General features: G+C 36.3%; 1 protein-coding gene across 3 annotated transcripts in view; it reads left to right on the top strand.

Moving 5' to 3' along the window:
• The window catches only part of BANK1 (B cell scaffold protein with ankyrin repeats 1), a 298,123-nt gene that overhangs the window by 246,601 nt on the left and 24,680 nt on the right, over positions 1-26,842 (top strand). For all 3 annotated transcript variants that reach the window (XM_037036243.1, XM_037036244.1, XM_037036245.1), the window contains exons 9-11: positions 2,070-2,378; positions 6,194-6,502; positions 18,249-18,314. In XM_037036243.1, the coding sequence (XP_036892138.1) occupies positions 2,070-2,378; positions 6,194-6,502; positions 18,249-18,314 (684 nt within the window). The remainder of the gene's footprint in view (positions 1-2,069; positions 2,379-6,193; positions 6,503-18,248; positions 18,315-26,842) is intronic.

The following is a 26,842-nucleotide window of genomic DNA, read 5'->3' on the forward strand; positions in this document are numbered from 1 at the left end:
CATACCTTGAAATATTATTGCAGAACACAAAAATAATACTAAATATTAAAGTACTGTGTTAATAGGTGAAGTTTTAATGCTATGCATTTTATTATTTTTAATGATAATAAATGATGATAAAGGCCATCATCAATAATTTAAAATGACATTTAATTCTCAGAAAAACTGTCTGAAGTAAGAAAATATTACTTCAGTTATTTGCACAGAATAGTGTCATTGCTACAGATAGTTGGGACCTGGAACTATCTCCCATGTGAAACTCAATGTGACTGGACTCAGGCCTCAGCCTCTTTCATGGAAGAGTTGGTGAAGCATAGGACGCCCACCCTAGGTCAGCAGATTTCCACTGGTTCCAGCATTGTTACAAAGCTTCCTAAATCCCACTGACCCACTACCTGACTCTCCAGGGCTGGATTGCACTTTTGGACATATTCGATAAGGTCCAAGGAGACTGTTGCTTAGACAGTGCATTGGCTGCAATTTCCTATAATGTAAATGTAATTTTAAGTCAGTGTTTGATTTACCCAAACAGATGTAGTAAAGCCCGTTTGCTAGCCCTGAGCAGTAATTTATTTTCAGTTATTCTATCATCTACTCACACCATCAGGATTTCCAGAGACTGCTTTGTTTTAGGCTCAGTGTTTGGTGTTAGAAGTGGACAGTGGGGATCTGTGCAGAGATCTGTGCAAGAATGAAAGGCTGTCTGCTGGGCCTGGGCTGGTAACCAGAGAATCTCAGTTCACAGCTCTAGTACTGGCACCTATACTTTTCTTCCCTCGCATGAAAGAAGAGAAAAATTAAACAATAAAATCCAATGTCCAAATATGGAGTACCCACATAGGCATGATTTTTCTGCATTACTAATTTATTTTCCTTCTGCTGAAAATTTTCTACATTGTGACTATTAAGTTAAAAAATATTTTCCTATAAGCAACTCTGGCTTTTGTAGCTATATTTAAGTTTAACAATAGTTTAAAAGCAATTATTTGCTTTTTTCACTGATGATGACAACAGTTCACATATTCCCTGCAATATAGAGATCCAAAAGTTTATTTTAAATTTCGTGAAGGCTTAATTTACAGCAGAATTTTTATAAAGAGAATATAAACAAAATTGTTTTAATATTTAAAGGCATTACATTATAATATCCAGTTTTCTGTTTTTCTTCCTGAGTGGTGAGAAAGCTTTAATGTACAGTATAAAAACAAATGTTGGCATCATCATTCTCAGAGGGAGGGCATTTGATCATTTGGTTAAGTTTCAGGATAGAGTACATTTTATAGGTAAGAAAACTGAACCCTAGAAGGATTTACCTACTATTGGCAACTTGGATGGCTTCCTCATTAAAAAAGAAAATATTTATCCTGGACGGTGTGGCTCAGTGGACTGAGTTCTGGCCTGCGAACCAAAGGGTCACGAGTTCTATTCCCAGTCAGGGCACATGCCTGGGTTGCCAGCCAGGTCCCCAGTTGGGGGCACAAAAGAGGCAACCACACATTGGTGTTTCTCCCCCTCTCATGCTCCCTCCCTTTTGCCCTCTCTAAAAATAAATAAATATTTTTTTAAAAAATTAACTTTTCCCAAGTAATAATTTTAAGGATTAAAGTGTCATCTGTTGATAGCTATATGTTAAAACAATGACTAAATAAGAATCACAGATTTATTTTATTACATTATTCATAAGGAAGTTAAGATTTATTTTTCCCTGTCTTTACCTTTTCCATCAATTTTAACTTGTAGCTGTTATCCTCTTTTCTAATAAAAATGCAGTAATGCAGTCATATCTGTGAATCTGCTTGAACAGTAACTCTAGAGAATCAGAATATTATAAGTTTGCCTCATACTGAGACAGCAAGATGTAATGGAGCTTTAACAATTCATTCGATAAATATTTTAAAAACCCAAGAATGACTGACTATTCACCAGATTTATGCATTTGTCAGCTTTCCACTATATCACATCATAAAAGTTTTATTAGCAGTTCTACCACTTTGGTATGAAATTATAAAATATGACATGCCTCCAGATGGTGTGGTTAAATGAAATCACACAATCTTCCTTATAAACAGCCATACAGAACCCAGCATTTCATCATGAAAGTACGCAGACTTCTAGGCCGAGTGCTGAAGGAGCTGAGGCGAAGGAAACAGCAAAGGAAGAAGAAAAGAATGAACCAGGCACGGAGACCAAGTACAGCCTGCCCAGCGTTGAGGGTGGGAACTCTGAGGACCAGTATGATGACTTGTATATGTTCATTCCTGGAGACAATCCAGAAATTAATTCACAAGAGCCACTCGAGGACAACAGACCACCTCTCCCCCCACCACGACCTGTAGTTGCTGCCCTCCAACTGGATAAACCTCACCTCACATTACAAGGTAAATTTAAGTTTAAAGTAACAATAAAAAATTTTTGACAGACTTAATAGCATATAGTGCAGTGGCAAATCTATACAGAGAAGATCAACTTCTAAAACCAAGAGCAACTTTACTCCATTCTTTAACTGGGACCTGGGAGATCTGGCCAAAGATACCTGCTACCAACTATTCCTCCATCCCTTTTTTTCCTTCCTGCATTCCTTCCTTCTTTCCTTCTGGAACAAAGAATCATTGCAAAAGTTTTAAGTAAGTAAAAAAGAAAACCAGGAAGTAGTCTGTAAATTCTCTCACTGAAATGAAACTGAAATAACATGGAATAGTAAATGGCAACTTCACTTCTAAAAAATACTCTTAGTCTTCCAGTAAAAGGGAAAGGCTAATGTGGTACAGGTTTGAAAATGACCTTGGGCATGTCACTCATTTGGTAGTTTCAAGGGAAGCAAGTGGCGGAGGGTTTATCCCACACTGCATTGAGACCAAAGTCTAAGAACACTCTATACGTATATTGATTAAGTGGAAGAATAGTGAAATGACTGTGACCATATTTGCCCCAAATGCAGGGTCATGGTGTCTAATGGAGGAAGGGGTCAAGGAGCATGAAGAAGAGCATCCACGTCGGCCCCATTAGCCTGGAGTGTGCGACGGACTAACAAACGTCCAGCTTCACACTCAAATTAGTGACTATGACAAGGTCACTAATTTTCACCCGCTTTATTGGTCACTATTTTCTATTTACTTTCCAAGTTAAGAAAATGTTCTTACAAATAATATTTTAGAAGGAGGATACAAGAAGTATCTGTTATCAAGACCCCATTTGTCACAGTACTGTAGTTGTTGAGTCCTAAAAAGTTATGAAGTATGTAAAAGCTGTTTCAAAAAGGAGATTTTGAAGCCATGAGATTTAACATTTGTGGCCTTGAAGGCCCTGTTTCTATAAAAGTTAAGTTGATTAACGTAAACCTGTACTAATGTTATGCACTGTATTTAGAGGTGGAAAGTACTGCATAATGGAAAGAATGGAAACCCTCATAGGCACGCCCCGATCCATTCACTCACTCAACAAGTACTTGTTGGTTGCCTACTATGTGCCAAGCTCGTATGGGCCATTAAGATAGATCAATGAAGTAGGTGTATCGATCTTGGGAGCAGAAGAAGGGACATAGATTAGTAGTATACTGACGACAAAATTCTGGTATATGTTTATCATTTTAATAGCTGTGAACAATTTCATATCATTATTAAAATTAATTGTTAAGAGGCAAAGTTGTCTTTTATCAGCTAAATCTCTGAGAAGAGCTAATGTTAAGTTAAATTTTTTCCTAATGGAAATTTCTATATGCGGTAAGTTGAGGTCTAACACTGCTTTATCCAGAGTTTTTACCAGATATCTAAGACCCAAAGTGCAATTTGGGTTAATATATTTTCTGAAAAGTATTACACATAAAAGCAAAATAAAACAAAAACTTGGTCCTTTTACTTAAAAACTCTGTTTTTACATTTTATATATAGTGTTACTTTTAACTTCATCTTTTCAACTTAGCAGCAAATGGAAAATAAAATACCAGTATTTGTCTTTAATATTTGATTAAGGTCTTTAAAAGTAAGACTGGAAGCATCCACTTTTTTTTTGCCTGACACTTTATGAGTTCTTTGGCTTTAACTAGTGATACCTTCAGAAATTGTCCCTTAAGAGTAGCTTCCTTATGTCCTCATTATTGAAAAAAGAGACCTCCTCATCAATGTTCTAAGTATCAAATTCCTTGTGATGGTTTTATGGACATATTCACTGTAGAAAACACTAATATAGAACACTGTAGAATGCCTTTCAGTTTATAAAGAACATATTGTTTCTTTTTATCTTTACAACAAACTTTCAAAGCAGCCATCACTTAGGATCTCTCTCTTTTTTAATTCTCTATTTATTGATTTTAGAGAGAGAAACATTGATTTGTTGTTCCACTTATCCATGCATTCATTGGTTGCTTCTTGCATGTGCCCTGACCAGAGATTGAACCCACAACCTTGGCGAATCAGAATGATACTCTAAGCAAATGAGCTGCTGGGCCAGGGCAGGATCCCTTTTTGACTCAGATCCAAGACCATAGAGCCTGTAATTAGAAGGTGTCAAATCCCTGAGGAATCCCAAATACCTCAGGTTTCTGGGATTTTAAGGATTCTTCTTTTTGCTTTACACTCTTGCCCCAATTATTTCCAAAATTAGAATTATAGAAGTGATTAATTTTATTGTTATTTACCTATGTACAAATGCATTGAGAAAGTGCAGGTTCCACTCTGACATAAAAAGTATAATAATCTGATACACTGGGAAATAAAAAGTAAAATGTATTATTTCTAGTGCAAGTCCAACTTTAGAAAGAATTGGGAAGGGAAGTGGGTGGAGGAACAAAGATAACAGCTCAGGAAATCAGATTGTAAAAGTAAGATAGTTGACACATTCTACTAAAAATAAAACACTGTAAAAGTCTTTCCCACACACTTAATCTGGTTTCACCTGTGATACTGTCAGTGAAACAAGTCATGAAGTCAGAATCTCAATACCGTATTATTCTTAGGGGAAAAGGCAAGTCATGGTGATGTTAAAGTTAGTTGTAGGTAGGCCTGTATACATTTGGAGTTAAACTAACTGAACCAATCAAATAGAAGACTATTAGAAAATAATCTTGGTCTCTCCTCCTATGCCTACCCCCAAAATTGCTGAACCTTCTCATAAGAGTATTTTTTATTCTTCTTCATAACTTTTCTTTCTCTTCAGCTCCTAAGTTGTTCCATTAAACTATCCATAAGTGAATTAAAAAATTTTTGGTCAGAGTCTCACCCAAGAGAAAAAAGAACCATTTTCCTTTAGTTCACATGCCTGAATCTCCCAGAATAACATAAAATTTTTTTTCTGTCAGTAACTAAAATCTTTGCCATTTTATTGTTTTCATTAATGCTTTATGTAAAACATTTGTCAAGGGGAAATTTTTAAAAAATTCTCATTGGCCTGGCAGAAAGCCATCAAAATTATTTTCAAGTTACTCATTGGCCAGGGTATATGGTATCTTTATCTGCTAAATCACTGCTGTTGAATACTAAAATATTTTAATGCGTTTTTATAAAAGTGTGTAAAGATGTTACTAAGTATAAAAACCATTGAAGACAGTATATTCTTTTCATATGAGTTAATATTTGAGCTGTTGATTCTCCATGCCATCTTTTAGGTCATGAACTCTACTTTTCAGTGTTCTTTACCTGAGAATGAGGTTCATGTTAGCTTGTAAAAAGCAAGAGCTTGAAGGTCAGTTTGTCATTGTCAGAGTAAGACTTACCATAAGAAACCAACAAATAGTGCTTCTAACCATTCCGCCCTATCTTCAGAGAAATTGAATTTTAGGCAGAATACCCAGAGCAAACCCTGTGAAAGGTCAAATGACTTCAAGTAGGAAAATAATCTAAAAGTATTATGCTTGAAAAATACAAAGTTTCAAAGTTTCTGGAATTTGAGGATTAATTTTATAACTCCATTTCCTGATACTAAATCATTCATAAACTATGTGGGAACCACTTGCAGGTTTATTTATATTTTGAGAAAAATTCATGCCTTAAACGTTTTTTCTTAACAAAGTTAACAAACTTTGCTAGGAAAGCTATGTTGAAGGATATATTGGCAAATTCCATGGTGCACTTTTCTTTTGGGGGGATTTATGTTGTAATATATAAATTATTATGGGGGAAGTTTAGGCAAGTGATCGTTGAACATTAAAAAAATTTCATTCCATTGAAAAGTAACCACCATGTAAATATTTCATATACAGGGAAAATGTTGGAAGGCCAAATGGAAAGAAGTCAAAATTGGTGCAATGCCAGTGCAAGACAGGAAATGGGAGGTGAACCTGAAGGAGAAGAAGAACAGACAGAAGACGAAAAGAAGCAGCAGGAGGAGGAGGAAGACCCATACACTTTTGCTGAGATAGATGACAGTGAATATGACATGATACTGGCCAATATGAGTACAAAGAAAAAAACTGGAGGCCGGTCTTTTATTATAAACAGACCCCCTGCGCCTGCGCCTCGACCCACAAATATTCCTCCAAAAGAAGAAACCACACCGTACATAGCTCAAGGTAATGTCTTTTGTTGTTGTTTATTTGTGTGTGGTTGGGGGTGAATTTGTCCTCTTTTTTGATGGGATCGAAATAGCCCCAAAGATGAAAAATACCTTTTCATGTCATAGGTGAGTTGTACTGGCTTATTGTAAAATCTAGAAACACCGTGCATAAAGAAAATAAGAATTAGTGAGTAGGGGGTCTAGTTTCTAATTATTTATTAAGAAGGACAATTTTGACAAACCATCCGAAGAACATGAAACCATACCATGTGTGAAGAAATTCTATTTGACATTTTCATAATTCTATGAGAGGGAAGCTCAATTTTTAAGAATAATGTGCAATGTAAGAAAAGAAGGTAGGTCCTTTATTTTTTGCCCTTAACTTTCTTTTTTGCTCCTAATTTCATTTAAGATAACTTTAAAATCTAAATAGTTTGAATACTAGAATCTCATATATGTAACCACAATTCCTCTGATAATTGCACTTCACCCTAATGATTAAGATTCACTTCATCAGTCACAGAATTTCTACATCATTATAGACATTAACTCTTCTTTCTCATTCAGTACTCAGTTGGACCTAAATAAAAAACTAACAAATCCCTCAAGCTATTTTTATACCTATAACCCCAGCAGGATGTATTGACTCTACTCTTACTTCTTAACATCTGGTTTAGTTCACTCCATGAGTCCATAGTGTCTAGAGGACTTTTTACTCATCAGTTCCAGGCATGCAAATAAATGTGTTGAGTGCCCTTTTTGGGCTAGGGTGCCATCTGGGAACTGGGAATATGGAATAAAACAATATCTCCATCTCAGAGGAGTTTCTGAGCAACAGATATGAGAATACCACATTTTGTCATGTATAATGTACACTTTTGGACCACATTTTAGAGGGAAAAATAATGATGCACATTATTCATGGGTATAATGATTACATAATATGGGTATAATAATGGGTATAATAATCCTGTATAAAAATGTGGGTGTGCATTATATGTGGCAAAATATGGTATGTAGAGTTCAATGTGACCCTTTATTGAGATTTTTGAAGAAAATATTTGGAATCAAACAAAATATTTCATTGATAACTAAAGCTGAGAGGCAGTAGGTTATGCATTTAAATAATCCAAACCAGTGATTAAAACAAAACATTGAAGTATATATACAACAAATCTACCCAAAGGAACACAAGTACTTATCTGTGCTTAATAGATTCGAAAGAAACTGTTCTGTTGCTTAAGCACTATATATTGTGAGATTTATGTAAGACAGTTGATTGAGTATATTTGAAGTTATTTACCAGTGTATAATACACTTATTTAATAGAAATCTGTTTTTGATAATGTTCAAGAAACTTAAAAAATAGGAAATGATGACAAATTTTAAATGTTTCTGTTAAAATCAAAATGTGCTGGAACAATTGTCTAGATTATTCAGGCAAGGGAGAAGCTGTAATTAGAAATTCTCAGACTGTCATAGTGACCTCAAGAATATTACAGGCTCTTTGATAAGGTTGGGACATTCCAATCAACAATTTTAAAAAGAGATAGATGTACATCAGTACCATAATTTGGTTATATTTTAGCAATCATTAAAAAGGTACATCATCTTCTGTATCTCAATTCTTAAGGAGTTCTGAGGACCGCGAGTAGACTCCCCTGTTGTGTGGTTCTCTCCATACCTCGTTATCTTCTTGTCCTTCAATTAGAGTCCATGGTCTTATTTTCCGTGGGCTCTTTCTTGTTCTCTGTTTGTTCTTTTTTGTACTATTCTCTTTCTTTGGTGGTGGTAGGGGCAGTCTAGCTAAATATTTCAGCTATCATTTTCTTTTCATTTTGTTTTTATTTTTAAACTTCTGAGATTTTTGTTTTTCTTTGGTTCTCATGCTGTCTCTATTATATTATCTTTGTTTGTTATTCGTGCTGTCTGGAATACTTGATACTCGCCTCGAATATCTGGCTGTCTTAGCGATAATTTTATGTTTGAGAATAAAACGCCAAAATCTTGAATGAAAATTCTACTTGTTAACTTGTGGACTGTGTTGTTGGGGAATGGGGAGGTGACCAGCTTTTTTACTGAATTACCCCCAAACTGTTAGTTTATTTAGATCTACTCTTCTTTGCTTTTTAGTTTTTCTGGAATAAAATCCAACTAACTCTGCTCTACATTTATATACCTGGTGGCCAGCATTCTGAGATCAGAGTGTGGGAAGAAGACTTGGAAATGTCACCATTTGTGTTGCGCAAGTTCACTCGCTTTCCCTGTGTGCAGTTCAGTGTGCGGCACCTGCCGCGCACTGGGCCTCATGTCTCACAGCCCTTGGCATTTTGCATTTATTAGTTACATAAAATTTTATTGAATATCAAGTAATAAAGTCTTTCTGCATTTTATGTAAATTCCCTACATGACAATGATACAATTTGTCATATACATACACATAAGAACTTTAAAACATCTTAGAAATCTTGTTTCCAGAAATTTTAAAGGCTATCTATCTCATCTACTTAAAAGCCTGACAACCCTTCAAAATTTGTAAGAATTCTTGCTAATTCAAAAACACAATCTAATTTCTTCTCACATTTGTGTTATATGCAGAGAGGAACCAGTATTATACTGTATGATGATGATGATTATTTTGCATTTAAGTATATAAAAACTTGTAGGTTATCTGCTCCACATCCCAAATCAGTAACAAAAACAGAACTGTCAGTGAGGTCATCAAAGTCCCTTTACATTGTTTCTTCTTTTTTTTCTCTTTCACTGGAATGTATCTGCTTGCCTCTTCCTTTATGCTATTGATTGTTGTTTATTCTGCCTCAACACTAGAAAAACTGCCTCATCGGCTAATTCTGTCTTGTTGTTCTTTGCATTTCAGAATGTAAAATTCATTACCTTTTCTTTTTTTCTAGCTTACACGAATGTATTAAATAAAATTGCCACCATTTTCCAGAAAACCATTCACTCAATTAGAACATTAAATTGCCCCAATTCTTGCCAGAGCACAGAAGTGATAGCAGAAATATTGGCACATCCAAGGTGTGTTGATGTAGCAAAAGGAGAAGGATGTGGAGTTGGGGATGGAAAAGGATTGAGGAATGCAAAATCCCAAGTTACTATTTCAGAAACTCAAGAAAGTTCTGGCAAAGAGACTAAGCAAACAAACTAGGGAGAGACAGGAAAATCATGTTGGCTATTGTGAGATCATTGAAAACAAGTATGTTGGTGTCTACCCCGGCACAGAGTTCTTGAAATCCTTGTAATTTTCTGGGTGGTATGAGTGTCTTTTTTTCCTAATGAGGCACCTCCGTATGGGCTCCTGGATGTGAGCTGGTAACTGGAAAGACCAAGTCATAATTGGAAGCTTGGAATTTTTAGCCCCACCTCCCATTCTCTTGAGAAGGGAGAAAGGCTAAAAAATGGAGTTAATAATCTATTGTGTCTATGTGCAGAAGCCTCTATAAAATCCCAATGTAGGGGATTCTGAGAGCTTCCAGGTTGGCAGACATATCCACACTTGGATGGTGATACACCCCAGCTCCATGGGGACAGAAACTCATGTACTTGGAACCCTCCCAGACTTCACCCTATGAATCTCTTCATCTGGCTGTTCATCTGTATCCTTGATCATATCCTGTAATAAACATATAAATGCAAGTAAGTGTCTCCCCGAATTGCGTGAAGAGGAGAGCCCATACAGAATAGGACAAAGTTCTAGAACATTTGCATATAGCTGAGAATTCTAACTGCTTTCACAGAGTGTAAAATCAGAGAGAAACTCTGTTTCCACCATCACCAACGTACCCTGCCTATAGAAATGTAATATTAATGCAAAATTAACTGTTTTTTAAAGATTTTGCTTATTTTTGTAGAGGGGAAAGGAGGAAGAAAAAGAGGGAGAGAAACATCGATGTGTGGTTGTCTCTCACACACCCCCTGCTGGGGACCCGGCCCACAACCCAGGCATGTGCCCTGACTGGAAATCCAACCAACAACCCTTTGGTTCACAGACCAGCACTCAATCCACTGAGCCACACCTGCTGGGGCTAAACTCATGTATTATTTTATTCAAGAGATATGCTTGTGATTTTCTAGTTCCCTTCCTATTATATTATATCTAATTTTATGTCAACAACCACAGAAAAGTTAACTCATTTTACTTTAATGAAAAGTTTTTGAAGTCTGCCTGCAGATATTGTATTCTTCCCACCTTTTTCTCCCTATAATTTTGAAAAGCATTGGATTCATTAAGCTTCAAGAATATGAAGAAATTAACATAGATTTACAGTGCTTCTTAGTGACAGCATTCTTGATTTAAGACAAATCAAGAAAAGAAAATGAGCACTTTGCATAGTGTAGATAGATTGGTGGTAAAACTATATTCATAACTCATAAGAAGAGATGACTGCCTATTGGGGAAAAATTTTAACATCAGATGATAATATCCCATTTTTCCCTCACATAATTCATAGAACCTAGATCCTTCTGCAGAATCCATGCTTCTGATTTGGAGTAGAATATAATTTCTTTTTCAATGTTCAATTGCTACTGAGTTGCCCTTGGCATTTTGCAGTGCAACAAAGCTATATATGACCTTTTGGAGAGCTACTCAGCTACCAAGACCCCAAAATGTCAAGTACAACTCAGTTGCTCTCAGAAATTTTCCACTTGCAATTCACTTGTACTTGAAATGGATCACATACAATACAGTTGAAATGCAAGCAGAAAAAAAAAGACCTTGTAAGATCTCTTAGGGAAATTAATCCATATCAGAGTGGAATGTCCTCATTAGTGATGAAATACGGTCAAGTGGATTAAAGTAGGCTTCAGACCGAGTGCCTTGGGTCCTGTTCTTTGGCTAGGTGACCTTGTTCAAACCATTTAACTTCAGGACTTAGTATGTATATTACAGGTGCGCTCAGGGCAGAGAAACATATTTATCATTCTATTTGGAAGCCCGGTGTCCCTGTCTTCCCCTCTGAGTCTCTCTCTGCCTCTCTCTTTTCCCTGGCACAGTGCTGGTGCAACTCTGCAAAAGAGCAGTTGTTCAGGTCTGTGCTCACACCTATTCATTAGAGGCTGCCCAGGCTGCTTGTGTAACCCAAGTGTTTTGATGTGCTCTTCCCGCCATTGAAACATCGTGGAGACACTGAATACGACCTAAGAAGAACTTTGCAGACCATCTGTAAGAGAGTTGGCATTATAATGATGAACTTTCCTAGCTGCATCTTCCAGAAATTAAATTTCTTCATATTAGTGAAGGGGGAAGAAGGCAGTAATAAACTATGGTATCAATTGACATGAAAGGGTTTGTATTTCATGTGACAATATAAGCAAATATTTTCAAATGCTTAGATTGTCATTCAATAGCAGAGTGAATTCTGATATTTTTCTCCTTAAGATATGAAGTTTATAGAGTCTCTGTTAAAGATGTCTTTCGTAAGAACCTTAATAGTCTGTGTAATAGTTCTTAACTGGTGGTGATTTTCCTCCCAGGACATGTTTGGCAATATTTAAAGACATTTTCTGTTGTCCCAGCTGGGACAGTACTGTTGACCTTTATTTGGTGGAGGCCAGAGGGTCACTAACCTTCCTACAGTGCACAGGACAGGACCCACTGCAAAGCCTTATCCAGTCCAAAGTGCCAGTAGTTCCCAGGTTGAGAAACCATGACAGGGGTCGTTTCCATTGTTGACACAGCAAAAACATTTGAACACAAGAGAACAGTCATTTCAAGATGAAATCAGAGATGAATCAAACAGCCGTCTGCACAAATTTTCTTTTTTCTCACTTTACATTTTCTGAATTCACAATAGTTTACACCAGCACTTTTAATGTGTTTACCTTTTTTATTATAAATATTTATTCAATAGAGAAAAATGAGGTTCTCCGTGGTTCTGGCCCTCTGGGAAGCCTCTCCTGGGGAGCCAGCGGCAGGATAGTGTGGAATTCACAAAGATTGTGGAGCCGCATGGAACTGAATTTGAATGTTGACTTAGCCACTTAAAAGTTGTGTAACTCTGTGCAAGTTACAGAGCTTCTTCTTATTCTATTAATACTTTTTAAAAAGGAATAATAATACCTACTTCAGAGAATTTTCATTGACAACTACAGCCACATGTGAGTAGCAGGCAGCACAGTGCAGGATGCGGAATGGCAGCTGCCGCGATGGAAGGTGGGCTGTCGTGCAGAGGAGAAGGGACCTGCGGTATCTCCCCAGGCAGTAGGCCTTTGCTTCTTCCTTTGGTTTCAGAGGCAAATGCATTATTCTACATGACTTTTCCGAATTATTAACTATCAATATTAAACACTATATAGAACAAGTGGGCACAGCCCTGCCCTTTTGGAATTTTCCATGTGTATATAAGTTATTTGCAATCTGCATGCATAGAGTTTCAATCTTTTATCATTTGTCTTCTTAACAGAACTAGCATTTAATATTTGTTAAAAGAAGATGTGACCAGATCCAAATCCTATCAGTTACTTTTCAGGATAGCAACATTTCCCAGTACAGAAAGAGAGGGGGAGAGAAAGAATGAGAATTACTTTCGGTGATCACTAAGTATAACCAAAAGGTGAACTCCTGTCAGTTTGCGGAGTGTTGCAGGGACTGTGTAAGGATGTAAACCACTTCTCTTTGTGACAATAAGGCAGATTGCTAAGAATGTTGCTAAAGTAATATATACACACATCATTTCCTTATTAACTACAAATGGATGGTCAAAAAGGAAGGTCAAGCAATAGGTCTGAATGAAATCATGTGGGAGGAGACAAACCTTCAGGCCAGTGCTGTGCAAGCAGTACATGAGTGCTGCATAGTAACAGAGGAAGAAGGACATGCTTGCCTTGAGGTGGAGTGGAGATTTTGCTAATCGACTCATTACAGTGGCCTCAAGGCTCTAATTACACAGAATTCCGCAAACTGTGCGCTCTCTCATGCTCTCTCTCTCTGTCTCTGAATGTTTCAACTTCCTGAGTAAGAAAGGTTCCTAAAATGGAAAAATTCTTATTTGCAGCATAAGAGATAAATGTGCAAATAAAAACAGTTTGTATTCTACTCTTGTAAAAATTAAGTTCCTTAGAAGTAGAAAATATAATTGATACTGAGATTTCCTGGTTTGAGGAGAGGATTTTTATGGCAACACGCTTATCAGGCAAAGATTTTATCACAAATTGAAAAGGAAAATTAACGTTTTCTCCTTAGGAAACCAAAGCGTTCACTGATATTGCTGTTGAGTTAAAATTTTTGTGCTACTTTCCTTCATGTAGATATGTGCTTTCCAACTTTCCGTCTCTACCAATCTCAACAGTAAAGCTCTAATCACACGAGTGACTTCACATATGCTGGCTGATATTTGCATGTTCTTCCTAAAGAAAAAAAGCCAAAACTCCTGACTCTGTATGTCTGCTGGAGAGCAAACTATTTTCAGGTCAAAGACCTTCATATTACATGGCCGATGCCATTACCTGTGGCCACATCACCCTAGTATACCTATTCCAATGTGGTAACCTATGTTTGATAAATGTGTTCAAACTAATAACCTGTAACTATTGCTACTGAATGAAATGGTAGTTTTAAACTGACTGGAGTACTCAGTTTATTGTAGTCAATTTAAAAAGAGGTGACACCTCTCTTGAGAGTTTGTTTCATTAGTCAGTGTGACTATATAGAGAGTTAGAACATTCCCTTCCCCGTCTTTGCCGGCTAGACAAAGGGGTTGTTTATATTGCCTTCCTCGACCTCATTCTCCTTTCTGTAATTAGCTTTTGCCCGGTGTACATTGAGAGAGAGGTAGGGAGAGTAAGGCTACAGCGGATGCATTATGACCCTTGTCCATACCGATTGTTCTCATCTCTATCCTCTCTCGTCAGTAGACACGGACACATTTGCCCTTTGCTCAAGTGAATAAATACCTCAAAAGGGAGGACAGTATAGAAACTGTGCCTGAGTCTTACTTACTTTTGCATCCTCAGGACCTAGCACGGCACTTGGCTACAGAGTTAGCAACCTAATGACAGTTTGTTGACTGAATAATAAATAACAAGTGCACTGCTGCTACCTATACAGTACCATTCCCCGGGAAGTCAGAGTACAATACAGATCTTTCTGTTTTATGTTCTGTCAAGTTTCTAGTTTCAACAGTGGTCATCAGTAATAAGCATTTGGCTCTAAACATTTCACTTTACACTTCTAATGGGAATGTTAAGGATTTGTCACTTATAATTTATATCTTTACAGATACATGTAGCCATTGCACAGACTTTCCATTACCTTAGCTACCTGTGAAATAATTTCAGATGAGCTTCATCAGATTCTCTAAGGGAAGCTTTGGAAGAGTACCTTTGCTAAAATAGGCTGCAAATGAGGTTGACGTGAAGAATGTTCTTGCAGAAGCAACCTGGAAAGACAAATAGTGCAAGTGAATTCATTACATTTCACCTTCTCTCCCTCCTCTGCTCTTCTGATAATTTTGCTTTGCTTAACGTTTTGAATATTTAATGCTATGCTAATTTTATTCCATTCAATATCATTTCTATTCTAGAGAAAAATTTACAGAAGCTATTCTGCCAATATTTAAAATAAATGGGGGTGTGTTTGGAACATTCGCATTGTTTAAGATTATTTTGAACCTCAAAAATTGCCTTGTTTTCTCTGTAGACTTTCTTTTAATGTTTAAAAGAAGTGACAACTACTAGTAATGCATTCATTTTCTCAAATTTCGGTTTTAGGTAAGAAGAGAAAAATTAAATTTCACTGGGGCTGAGAGTCAACAAGTTGACTGTGCCACAATTGCTCTGATAGCCTTATTTGAACATTGATGCATTCAAAGAGGACAAAAACAGTATCTTCCATGCATTCAAACACAGAGACAGGATCTTCTCCATATATTATACAAAAAAATAACACTGATCTGTGATTTAATTTTCTAGTTTTTCTATTAAAGCCCCCAGCAAAGTAATGTCTCCCTTAAAACATAGCATTCTATTGAAATTTATACTCACTGAAGAACTTATTCGGGCACCATTTGGCTGGGAATGATGTGGGGAAAAAGAATTGATCACGTCTTAGAATTCTAGAGGTGACTGCGATGTTAGAGGTCATCTCATCTAAACCCTGACTTTGTCAGTAAGATAATAAAGGCTCAGGAGGAGAAAACCATTTTCCCATGCCACACATGTTAATACAAAACTCACACTCTTCCACCGTCCCAAGTACATTAACATTCTAGAATATAGATTTTTCCAATTTCTGTATGTTTAAAAAAGACAGTCATCTTGCTCACCACAAATCTTGTACAAAAATGTGTACTTTCATATATAAATCTGAGTGACCCATATCCAAATGTTCAGTTCTCACCATATTATGGATTTTCTGTTTAGCTCTTATAAAGGTTGTGTAGGTGAATATGGTATGTATAAAGTATATAAAGCTCTTTAGAACACAGATTTTGCTGGTGGAATCAATTTACAGCATTTCAGCTAATATTGACTTTAAAAGGAAAGATGAGTAAATTCTGGAGTTTGACATCTGTCTGCTCTCTTCCTGAGGCTAAGGGAGCAGGAGTTTTTGGCATGCACGTCTGGGTCAGTGATCGTTTTGATGAACCAGCTCTTTCTCCAGGAAGCAAGTTAATGCCCGTCTTCTCCAAAATTACCTTCTAGTTTTCACAGCAGTGAGAAATGAGTGTGTGTGGCGATATGCTCATTGCTAATTTGGGTTTGGTAAGGAAATGTGACTTGTCTGTAGGGGAAAGAAAGGACCAGTAGTGGTAGGTGCAGCTGGAGGTGAGCGAGGGGATTTCAAGGGAGGTTTTACAGGGAGAGCGGACCTATTTTTTTGTGGGGCGTGGCTTCATGCACTTTCTGTTTTTACAAAATTCTTTTACCAGCACTTTCATAATCATCCTACTCAGAAGATCCTACTTCCTCCACCCCCCAATTCTCTACTTCATCGCAGGCTGTTTCATTTATAAACTCTGGGGAAATGTCAGCAATAAACAAGTATACCACATGCAACTTCTTAATATATAAACTGAAAGAATGTTGATTTAACATTTACTGTATTTTTTAATGAAGACCGGGCATTTGTTGTCAACAAAACATGTTTAAATAAAATATACTTTATATAAAGCTTAAAGTGGTTTTTTTAGAAATTAATATCAAAAAGCTGGAAAAAGTCATTCCATTTCCAAGTTCTCTGTCATTTCAAACTTCAGCAGAATTCCCAAAAAAAACTCACTGATTATTGCACTTTTTATTTGAAGAGCATATTATCTGAATTTATCTTTGGATTCAGATTATTTTCCAGATTAATGATGACACACTACAGCTCTTTCATCTAAATAGTCTTAGTTATTATCTTAATAATACTGGGGAAAAGTATAGTGTCTGCCTGTTGTTAAAATTTCAAAAATGTCTTTTTTTTTCAAGACTTCTAGAACTAGCCAATGAAAAAAATCAAGAACCACCTGACCTAAAATATATTCACAGGTCAGATATCTATTAGTATGTTTTATTTTAGAAAAAATGTAGGATAAAACCTCCATAACTTGCCAATAGGTTATATTTAGCGTGTTTTCCAAATACTAACTTGAAGAGGAACATTGATTTTCAACCAGAAGTATGATTTCATGCATATAAATTTTTAAACACATCACACTTTGAAAATGTCTGTTTCCTCTGTGTGATAGAGGGTAGTAGAGTGGAGCACCCTTTCTCTTGACAACAGCTGGCAAGTTATATATGCTTATTAAATAGTTATTGGTTTGATATGACTTACTGAGCTTTTTATAAATATGATAATGTGTCATCTGGATTAATCCTGATATGACCTTGTTATTAATCAAATTGGCCTATGGGGTATTAAAACCAAAGACAGGGATCCAGGAGAACTGCTGGGGTGCTGATCATGGCTTAGTCCTTTCGCAATGCAGTTATGCCCACCTCCTTCATTTATAAACTTGTGAGGTTGAACTATGTTGCCAAGGCCTCCTCCAGTTCCCCAACCCTATAAATCAAACTACCTATAAAAATAAATGGAATTCAGCAATGTTCAGTTTCTAAAGTCAAGTTGTAAAGGGTAGAGACTTTTTTATTAATAAGTGCCAGAAGTGATACGGGACTCTGTGGGTGCTCAGTAAATATTAAATAATCAGTTTTATCTTTTATCTGCAAAATGGGATGAGTAATGCTGACGTGTCTCACAGAATTCCATCTGAGAGATAATAAATGAGAACAAAGCGCTTTTCAGATAATGAAGTAATTTGAATAAGCTGCTTTCACAGTTCTGAGGTCCAGCTAGATGATGCAGGAATGGAGTGTCTTTTTTATTATTACATCTGTGAGATGCCGCGGTCTTTTTCATCTGTTTTAGAAGAAACAGTCATTAGCCTTGCTTATCACCACGAAGTCAGCATGAGTAATTTCTGCACAAATGGAATTTTTCATATGATTTTAATGTTTATCACTTATAACAAAACACAGCTTTTATCTTTACCTGATATCAAAATGGAATTATATCTTGATTTTAATAGTTTAATGAGTCATTCTATCAGCATTATCCTGCTCAGCCCACAGAAAATGCCTTTTGTGATGACTGATAAGCTGCACAAGTGAGAAAATTGTAAATTTAATAATCCTCCTACTCAAAAAACTACAACTCAAAATTCTTGCTAAGAAAAATGATGTGTTGCATTCTAGCTTTCAGTTTGTTTTTATTTATAATTGTGTTCGAGAAATCATGTGTGCTGTATTTTTTACAGTGTTTCAACAAAAGGCCGCCAGAAGACAATCTGATGGTGACAAGTTCCACGGTCCCAGGAAACAAGGTACCAACACAAACGTCAGTTTATTTAATTCTCTCCAAAGAAGACTTAGAGAAGGATTAGGAACACTGAATAAAGTCTCTTGGGATACAAGTAAATAAGTGTACTTGATTAACTTTACTCTTAACTTTGTTTTACCCAAATATCATTTTGCCATAATAAGATGAATGCCAAAAATATTTTAATTAACAAAGGCAAGAATTGGCCTTATTAGTATATTTGTGGCCATGTTGATGATGTTATCAGGGCTCTAGGAAGGTCGAGTAAGACAAATTCTCAAACATGCATCAAAGAGTATGCTCCTATAGACCCTTAGAGAGAAGCCTCTGAAATTACCTGGAGGGAGGCAGAGATGAATGACTGCCTGCACAAGGGGACCAGCCTGGGTTTTATGTGCTCTACATTGGCTCCAATCAAAGATTTTACCCTTTCTCACTATGCTCTTGCCTTCAGCACTTGATCCTATGTTTTTCAAACCATTACTTGTCATGCAGAGAAAAGCTAAATACTGAAGCAATAGAGATATCTCTCACACAGGGGGGCTATTTTTCTCTTGCTCTATTAAGAGGCAGCTGCCTCCTGTTCTCCCTGACACTCTTGGTTCTCAGTAAGAAGAGAAAATGTACTTGTCTACCTTTTTTTCTGCTAATAAGGCCTTGGTGAGAGTTCAAAAATGAAAATGGTAAAAGGTGGCAGAAGTGGAGCTCACACTGGCTGGCTCGATAATCGATCAGCATGCACAGACCCTTCTCACCTCAACCCACCTTTGAAATAACTTCGGTCCAAATCAATATTACCTTGAAATTGTTACCAGTAAATTCTTGAGAGCAGCATTAAAATAAAACCAGGAAATTTTACAACAGCTCCAAAGCACTCCCATAGTCAGTCACCTTTTGTGCCATTGCGCAGACAGCTGGGTCCTGACTGTGCCAACGTCTACCCCTCCTGAACCTCAAAGGGCCTGCTCCTAGGATGCCATTGATTGTCCTCTGAACAAAGCTGTGTCCCTACAAAGATTGTTAGTCACCCACGACTCCAAGTGGTGTTTCCCACAGCAGGAAGTCTCTACTTTTTGATCATTCTTCCAATCAAGCCCCTGGTGTTCGAGTGCAGCACATGATGAACCTGAACTTCCAGTCCACCGTGAATGTCTTGGATGTTCTGCTTATAGAGTGACAAAATTTATAGATTTATAGATGCAAAAATTCAACTGGAAAAGTTTCCATTTCTAACGATTCCGTATTGGACGGGGAGGTGTATCTTTGTAAGTCTACTGCTATTCTACCACTGTGTCTTTAGCTCTCTTAAGAAATTGATGCAGAATTTCAGAGGTAATCTGTGTGCTGTTAGGATCAAACAGTGGAAGAAGAATTAAACAAACCACAAAATACTACTTCTCTCTGGACTTCCCCACGTACCTCGCAGAGCTTTGGAAAGAGTAAGGAGAGGAAATGTCTTGAGCTGTTTAGGAGAATATTTCCATGAAGCATTTTTTATAAATTATCCAATGATTGTGTTTTAATTAAATTCTGCTAGGAGTTGGGGGAAATGTGGAGAAGGCCACAGGTGATGAAGGAAGGTGACAAGTAACGAATGTAATGAAGAAATCTGTGATCTCTTCATTTGAATGCTTCATCTTATCAATTATTTTTTTAGCTGCTCCACAGAGGGCAATATATGGAAAGGCTGCAAATGTCTATGGAGCTTAGATGAGAATGATGATTGTTCTGCCATGTGTATAAAATAAAATTAGTTCCTTCTGTGCCCAGAAAACAAAAAAAGAGGAGGAGAGAATAATGAAAGGAAGTGAGGACCTAATTATAATTTTTTGGATGACTACCTGTTCGTATCTTACCTAATTTGCTTCAACTATGTCAATGACTGCCAGATTTTTTAAACTATTTGAGGGCTGGGATTCTGAGATTTTAATTAGGTTTTTTTTTCTTCGTAGATATATTTTTTCTTTCTATACATGTAAATCCAATTTCTTGATGATTACTCAACTTAGAGCAATTTCCTTAGATTTCTTTAACCCTGGACATCAGTAATTCAGCATAACAGAAAAGAACGTTGATATATTTACAAGGACTAAAGAAATATAAACCTCATGAAATGTTTCTGAAAAAACCTCCCTGATTACTGCAATCTGAGAAAGAGAAGATAATTGAAAATAATTGGGAATACTTTTTAATTAAAGACTTCTAAGTACCTAAAAGGGCTTAATGTATACAACCATTTCTGTCTAAACCTCTTAAGATATTTATGACTATCCAGTCCATAGAACATACTGGTCGGTCGAAACTGCTTACTCTTCAAATATACCAGGATTCCATGGTATAATAGGAAAAGCAGTAAGTGCTTCACCAGTGATAATCTCTTAATTTTGTAAAGAACAAAAAAAAAGGTCCTTTTATTAAATGTTTGTCAGAGTCAAGATTTTCTAAAGGGACTAGACAAGTTCCCTAAAAAAAGGTCAAAGAAATTATTTATTGCACTATATGCTGAAAGGAAATGGGACTACGAGAGCCAACTATATTTCCACTGAAAATATAAGTGTTTCAGATGGGCTGTGTTCACAACTGCCCGGGGTTGCCAGGAAGTTACACTATTGCTAAATCAAGGAATTTTCCTGAGGAACAGGAAAAAAAATTAATTGGCACCGTTTCCGTGGAAACTCAACAGATTTTTTTCAACTCGGTTTTCACATCTTGAAAAAATATAAGGAACATTCTGAGGACTTTGGATCACAAATAAAAGTTTCCATCAAAATACAATTTTGAAATCAGTTTTCCCAAGTTGGTTTTGAAATTAGAAAATGCCAGAGTGGTATAGCAGAAAATGCTGCTTCTACACCTCCACCTTTTCCCAAAAGTGAGCCTCACAGGCTAGGCGAGGGCTTGTTCTTCACATTGCAAGCCAGAGACCTGAATTTTGTCAGTGAGTTTGGACTTGATCACAGTTTTGAAGTCTGAGTCATATTAACCAAGCTCACAGAGGCCTAATCTGTAACCTTTATAGTCCCCAATTCCAACCTGTTAAATCTATACATTCTAGTGACTAGATTCCTTCCCAGTGACTGGAATACTTATACTCATTAGGCCTCTGCCAAATAATAAAGTGTCTATAAAAGAGAATTAGTCATTAGAAAACTACTAGGTAAGCATGATTAAGTCAAAGGAGAATGGAGGAATTTGAGGGCTGCTTCTTTAAGGATTTGGAAATGTCTAAATTTTTTTTACTCACAAAATAATATAATAATCTAGGGTTAACATTGCTCATGTCTCCCAAACATGTTACATTTATTTTCTCTGTTATATTATTTTTTCTTGGGCAATGCCAAGGGGCCTTTTCTATCCTCACCAGAATCATCCCTATTTTATTCATGCGGTCTTACCTCAGATCTGGTACATGGCAATAGATGAGATTTATCCTTCTTTTTTTAAATATTTTATTTATTTATTTTCAGAGAGAGGGGAAGGGAAGGAGAGAGGGAGAGAAATATCAATGTGTGGTTGCCTCTCATGAGTCCCCTGCTGGGAACTGGCCTGCAACCCAGGCATGTGCCCTGACTGGGAATCGAACTGCGATCCTTTGCTTCACAGGCCCGTGCTCAATCCACTGAGCTACACCAGCCAGGCTGAGATTTAGCCTTCTTAACATCTTAACTGCCACACCGATCATGAATCACATCCACAGCTCTCAGCCACACAGTTCAGTGCTGAATTGCACGCAGGATGTGCTGTTGCTGTTGCTCTTAAATGGCAAGCCATTTGTTTGAAGGAGATTTGGGGGGGGGGGGTTGGTGAGGGGAGGGGTAGAGCACATCCACCCTAACCAACTGCCTAAATCAGTGACTCCCAAACTCAGACGAACATAAGAATTATTTGAAAGTTTCTAAAATGTGGTTGGCTGAGTCTGACCTTAGACATAGAATAAAAATAGAATACGTGACAATAATAATGAGCAATAATCTAAAAACCAACATACAAAAAACAAAATCTAACCAAAAGAAACTCTTTCAGAAGCATATTGTAGTCAAATTTGGCTTCTGAATGTATTTCTAAAATAATCTGTACAGTGTAATCCTAATCTTTGCCATGTTTAAACCCATGTTTCATGTAAAAATTTAAATCTCCAACCATTTTCTATTATATAATTATATCATCTGCACTAATGACTTTCGCTACTATCATTTGTTCACAGGCTTTCTATGTTGTTTTCTTATTTTGAGACACATTTCTCTAAAAGTATAATTCTATCAAATGTGGAAGAATTAAAAATGTAGAAAGATTCATGTTACCATAAAATGTGAAAAAGAAGATATTTATTTGTGATCATGAAGACTATTTGGATGTGTTTAATAAGCAGGCAATGAATCTTCTCGGCTCAGCAAGCCTGTCTGCCTGGCTCCTGTAGGCTTCGAGTTTGCAATTCCTGGTGCAGCCCCTCTCCAGTAGCTTCACTACAGATTGCACAGTTGTTATTGGCTGGTCTCCCTGGGGAGTGTTCGTGTTCATGGGAAAGATACAGTCAGAGAACAAATCTTGTGTGTTCTCTAAGTGCCCAGTGCTGTGGCAGTTTGATAAATGTTAAATAATAAAATTTTCTGTAAGTAGGAGACCTGGGAAAATGTGAATAGTATTACCCTTATTTTTGAAAAGAGAATGCTGTTCTCTGAGGCATTTTCTTCAGGCTGTTTTTGCCAGTACTAGATATATTAAAAAGAAAGGAGGATAAGTTATCAAGTTGTGGTCATTTGTACTCCATAAAAGAATAATGGGCTCAGTTCTCTTTTTCAGTATAACTTACATTTCCATTTATCATATTGTTCACAAAAGCTTTTTTATTAAAGTCATACCTGGAAAAATGTTTTAATAGTTGGGGTTTTGTTTGAAATGGTGATGTGTCTATAGCCCACAGTGTGGCTTCTCACAAATAAGTATTTGTGAAGTCAAGGCATCAGTAAGACAGCAGAGCTCTTAATAACAGTGAAAACAAAGACTGGAAAAAAAGCAAATGCTAGAGTAGTTGGGAAGTAATCCAGCTAATTCTAAGACTGAAAAATGAGATCGAAACAAGGTCAGTAGTCCACCAGATCCACAGCTCTTACTCACGCAGATGCCAAGCTTTCAAAGTTTTTCCCTCTCCAGCTCTGGCCTTGCAGTGTACGAGTACATTCAGAGAATAGTCCTCTCACTAGAAAGTGAGGAGGGGGGATTTCATGTTACATTTTGCATCCAAAGAGGCTCAAGTAAAGCTCTGTGGTGGAAAGATGGGGTGGTCAAGAAGAATTCTGTTAGGAATTTATACAGGGAGTTGATACTTGGCAGACCTGTCAGTACATAATGCCGAGGAATCACATACCACCCCCAGGAGACACCACCACACTAGACACATCCTGCTGAGCCCTGGGATCTTGCACTGTGAACTACACTGATCAAAAGTCCTCTGCAGTCCTAGAGCAGAAATCAAAATTTGATCTGAACACAAGCAATAGTCTCAAAAGATAAATGAACACTAAATCTGTTGGTGAACAAGATTCTATAGATTTCGAGAAGGATTAAAGAAGAAAACAAACAAATAATATGAGAACTTAAAAACTTACTCCAGAGGAAAGAAGAAACTTTCCATCACAGAAACTCAGGATAATTATACTTCTACAAACATTTCTTTAATGAGTAAGATGGTCGTATCTTCCACAGAAGTGCCAGGGTATCAACATGGAGATAATGGGAAATACACAGACACGCACACTAAGAACATTTCAACTAACAGTTTATAACTTTTGAAATCTGAGGAGCTTTATAAATATCGTACCATTTTATAAAATGTTCGAAGGCAATAACTATAAAAAGTATGTGAGCCATCAAGGTCAGGCTTCAAAAAGGCTGACAGACGATGCAATCCATCATCAAAACAGAGAATGTAATTGGAGAAGGGCTTGTCCTCAGTACATGGAAAGACCAAAAACAATCAGAACACCCGGAGAACAGAGATCCAACTCCTGTATAAAAGGTGCATTTAGAACAGGACCGACAATACAATAAACAACGTAGCTAAACGAAGCTGTAGAGAACACAGGATGGGAAGTGAAACATGCAGACTGTCCGGGCTCACTAAGGTCCAGGAGAAGGGGAGAAATGTACCCGGATTTAAAAGCACCCTAACAAATCTTTCAAATTATAAAGACAGAGACACAATCCTCATGTATTGAAGAACCATTTTAACCTAAATTTTCTATTAAAAAATCAAAATCAATTTAAAAATTACATAATCTGTGTAACAAAAATTTGAATGAAAAAACTAAACATTTTATTGAGAAAAGATTGGGAGTAAAAGACAGAAAACTGTACTTGAACAATTAAATTTAAAAAAAAGATTGTGACTTATATTTAGTCAGAGGTTTTGCTCATGTCAAAGAAATACACTTTTTAGATATTTTGGATTTTAGAAAGAATAATATTCTATATTTCTATAAAAGTATTACCCTCAAAATTGTCTAAGTAAATAAGAGATTAAGCAAATAAATAGCTCAAAAAAGGAGTCATGGCATTAAAAAATTTGTAGTGAATAATTAATTTACTGAAACACAATATTCAATTTAGATAATTATTATAAATTTACTTATCAACCATGTGAATGTAAAATATTGGTAATAAATAATAAATATATAATGCAACAAATAATGGTATTATAATAATATGAACCTAATTCTTAAATAGTTTAAAAATGTCTAGAAACTAGAAGAAAATGAAAAAAATAAAATCATATCATTTTATTTGTGACTTTGCTAATAAAGAAATATAAGGTAAAAACTCTGAAATTTAGAGTAGTCATTATTTTAAAATAAATAGAACATATACCTTCCAAATCACCTAACATTTTATAATTATTTATAAATATGTACTATATATGTATTATGCTAGGTGTTATATATATAGTCTTTATAACACAAGCCAGAAACTATAATTAAAGGCAAAAAAGGAAGGACACAAAACCAGGTTGGGTATAAGAACAGCAGTTACAATACCCCTTGTAAACATGTCAAACACCCTCACAGAGCAGTAGCAATCACTGAGGACAAATGGCACTGTGTTAACCATTTCTATACAATAGCTCATTAAGTCCTCACTGCTATTTTCTGCATAGATACTATTTTCCTTTTTTTAAAGGATTGGCTAAGTAACCAAGGTCAGTCACCTACTGTACTGTTTTTCCAAGTGGGCTTTTGCGACAAAGTGTGTTACACACATTAGCTCCTTTAACCCTTGCAATAAGGGTTTAACCCTTATTTGCAACCCCGTGAGGAAAGTATTATTTAGCTTCATTTTATAAACAAAGAAACTGATGTTTAGAGAGGTGGGGTGAAGCCAAGCTGATTTGTACCCATGTCTGCAGAGACCATTATGCTGTACGTTCTCTACTATGAAAGACAGATTCAAATTTGGATAACAGACAAAATCAAACTACATTCCGTTTAAAAAACAAAACAAACAACACGTTGCCATCCTGGCTGGTGTGGTTCAGTGGTTGAGCGCCAGCCTGAGAACCAAAAGGTCGCTGGTCTGATTGGCACATGCCTGGGGTGTGGGCCAGGTCCCCAGTTGGAGATGTATGGGAGGCAATGGATCAATGTTTCTCTCCCTCTTTCTCCTTCCCTTCCCCGAGGTCTAAAAAATAAATAAAATCTTTAAAAACAACATGTTTAAAAATAACATATCAATACAAATATTAAAGAAAATTTTAATTTAATGGTAATGACTACTCAAAGAAACAGAGATAGAAACAAAAATAAAGTTGTTGCAATCTCAATTTTAGAAAAAATAGAATTCCAGGTGAGCATATTCATTAGGCGAAGAAAACCATTCTACTTATTTAAATTTAAAATCCAAATAAAAGCCTGTCACTCATGTACTTTTATGTGGCAAATATTAAAGCATTAAAACATTTAAACAAAATGTGATATAATAAAAGAAACTGACAAAATCACAGTAGTAGTGAGAGGTTTCAAATACATTGAATCTTTGATAAAGTAGTGAAAATGCAAAAGTATAAATAAAAGAGGTGTGTAAAAATTATGATGCCTGTACTTAATAGACTGTATACTTTTCAATATCCATAATTGTACATGATAATATGCGAGCTGATAAAATGAGCTTAATACTATATGACCTATTCAATCTCCTTTCTGCTCTCAATACAATATTTAAAGTATTAATAACAGAAATTAAAATGAAAACCAAGAAAATTCTGAAAAACTCTGAAGGCAAAAAGAAAATGAAGCACAATTGGCTGCTTAGAAGACAGCTGTAAAAACTGCCTCTGTAAGCAGAGGCAACGTCAGAGCCTGAACACTATAGTCATCATGGAAGAGAAGGGAAACAGAGGAACTAGAAACACTAGGAAAAACTTATGGGATGAAGCCAGTGAAACAGCTTTCATGAAAGTTGAAAATAATGGTACAATTGAAAGAATTCCCATGTGAAAACACAACAAATGTTGATGAAATCTAAAAATCTATTTTTTACGTT

This window comes from Sturnira hondurensis, unplaced genomic scaffold (genome assembly GCF_014824575.4).
Source record: "Sturnira hondurensis isolate 20B ecotype Veracruz unplaced genomic scaffold, ASM1482457v3 Scaffold0022707, whole genome shotgun sequence".
In the NCBI taxonomy this organism is placed as follows: domain Eukaryota; kingdom Metazoa; phylum Chordata; class Mammalia; order Chiroptera; family Phyllostomidae; genus Sturnira; species Sturnira hondurensis.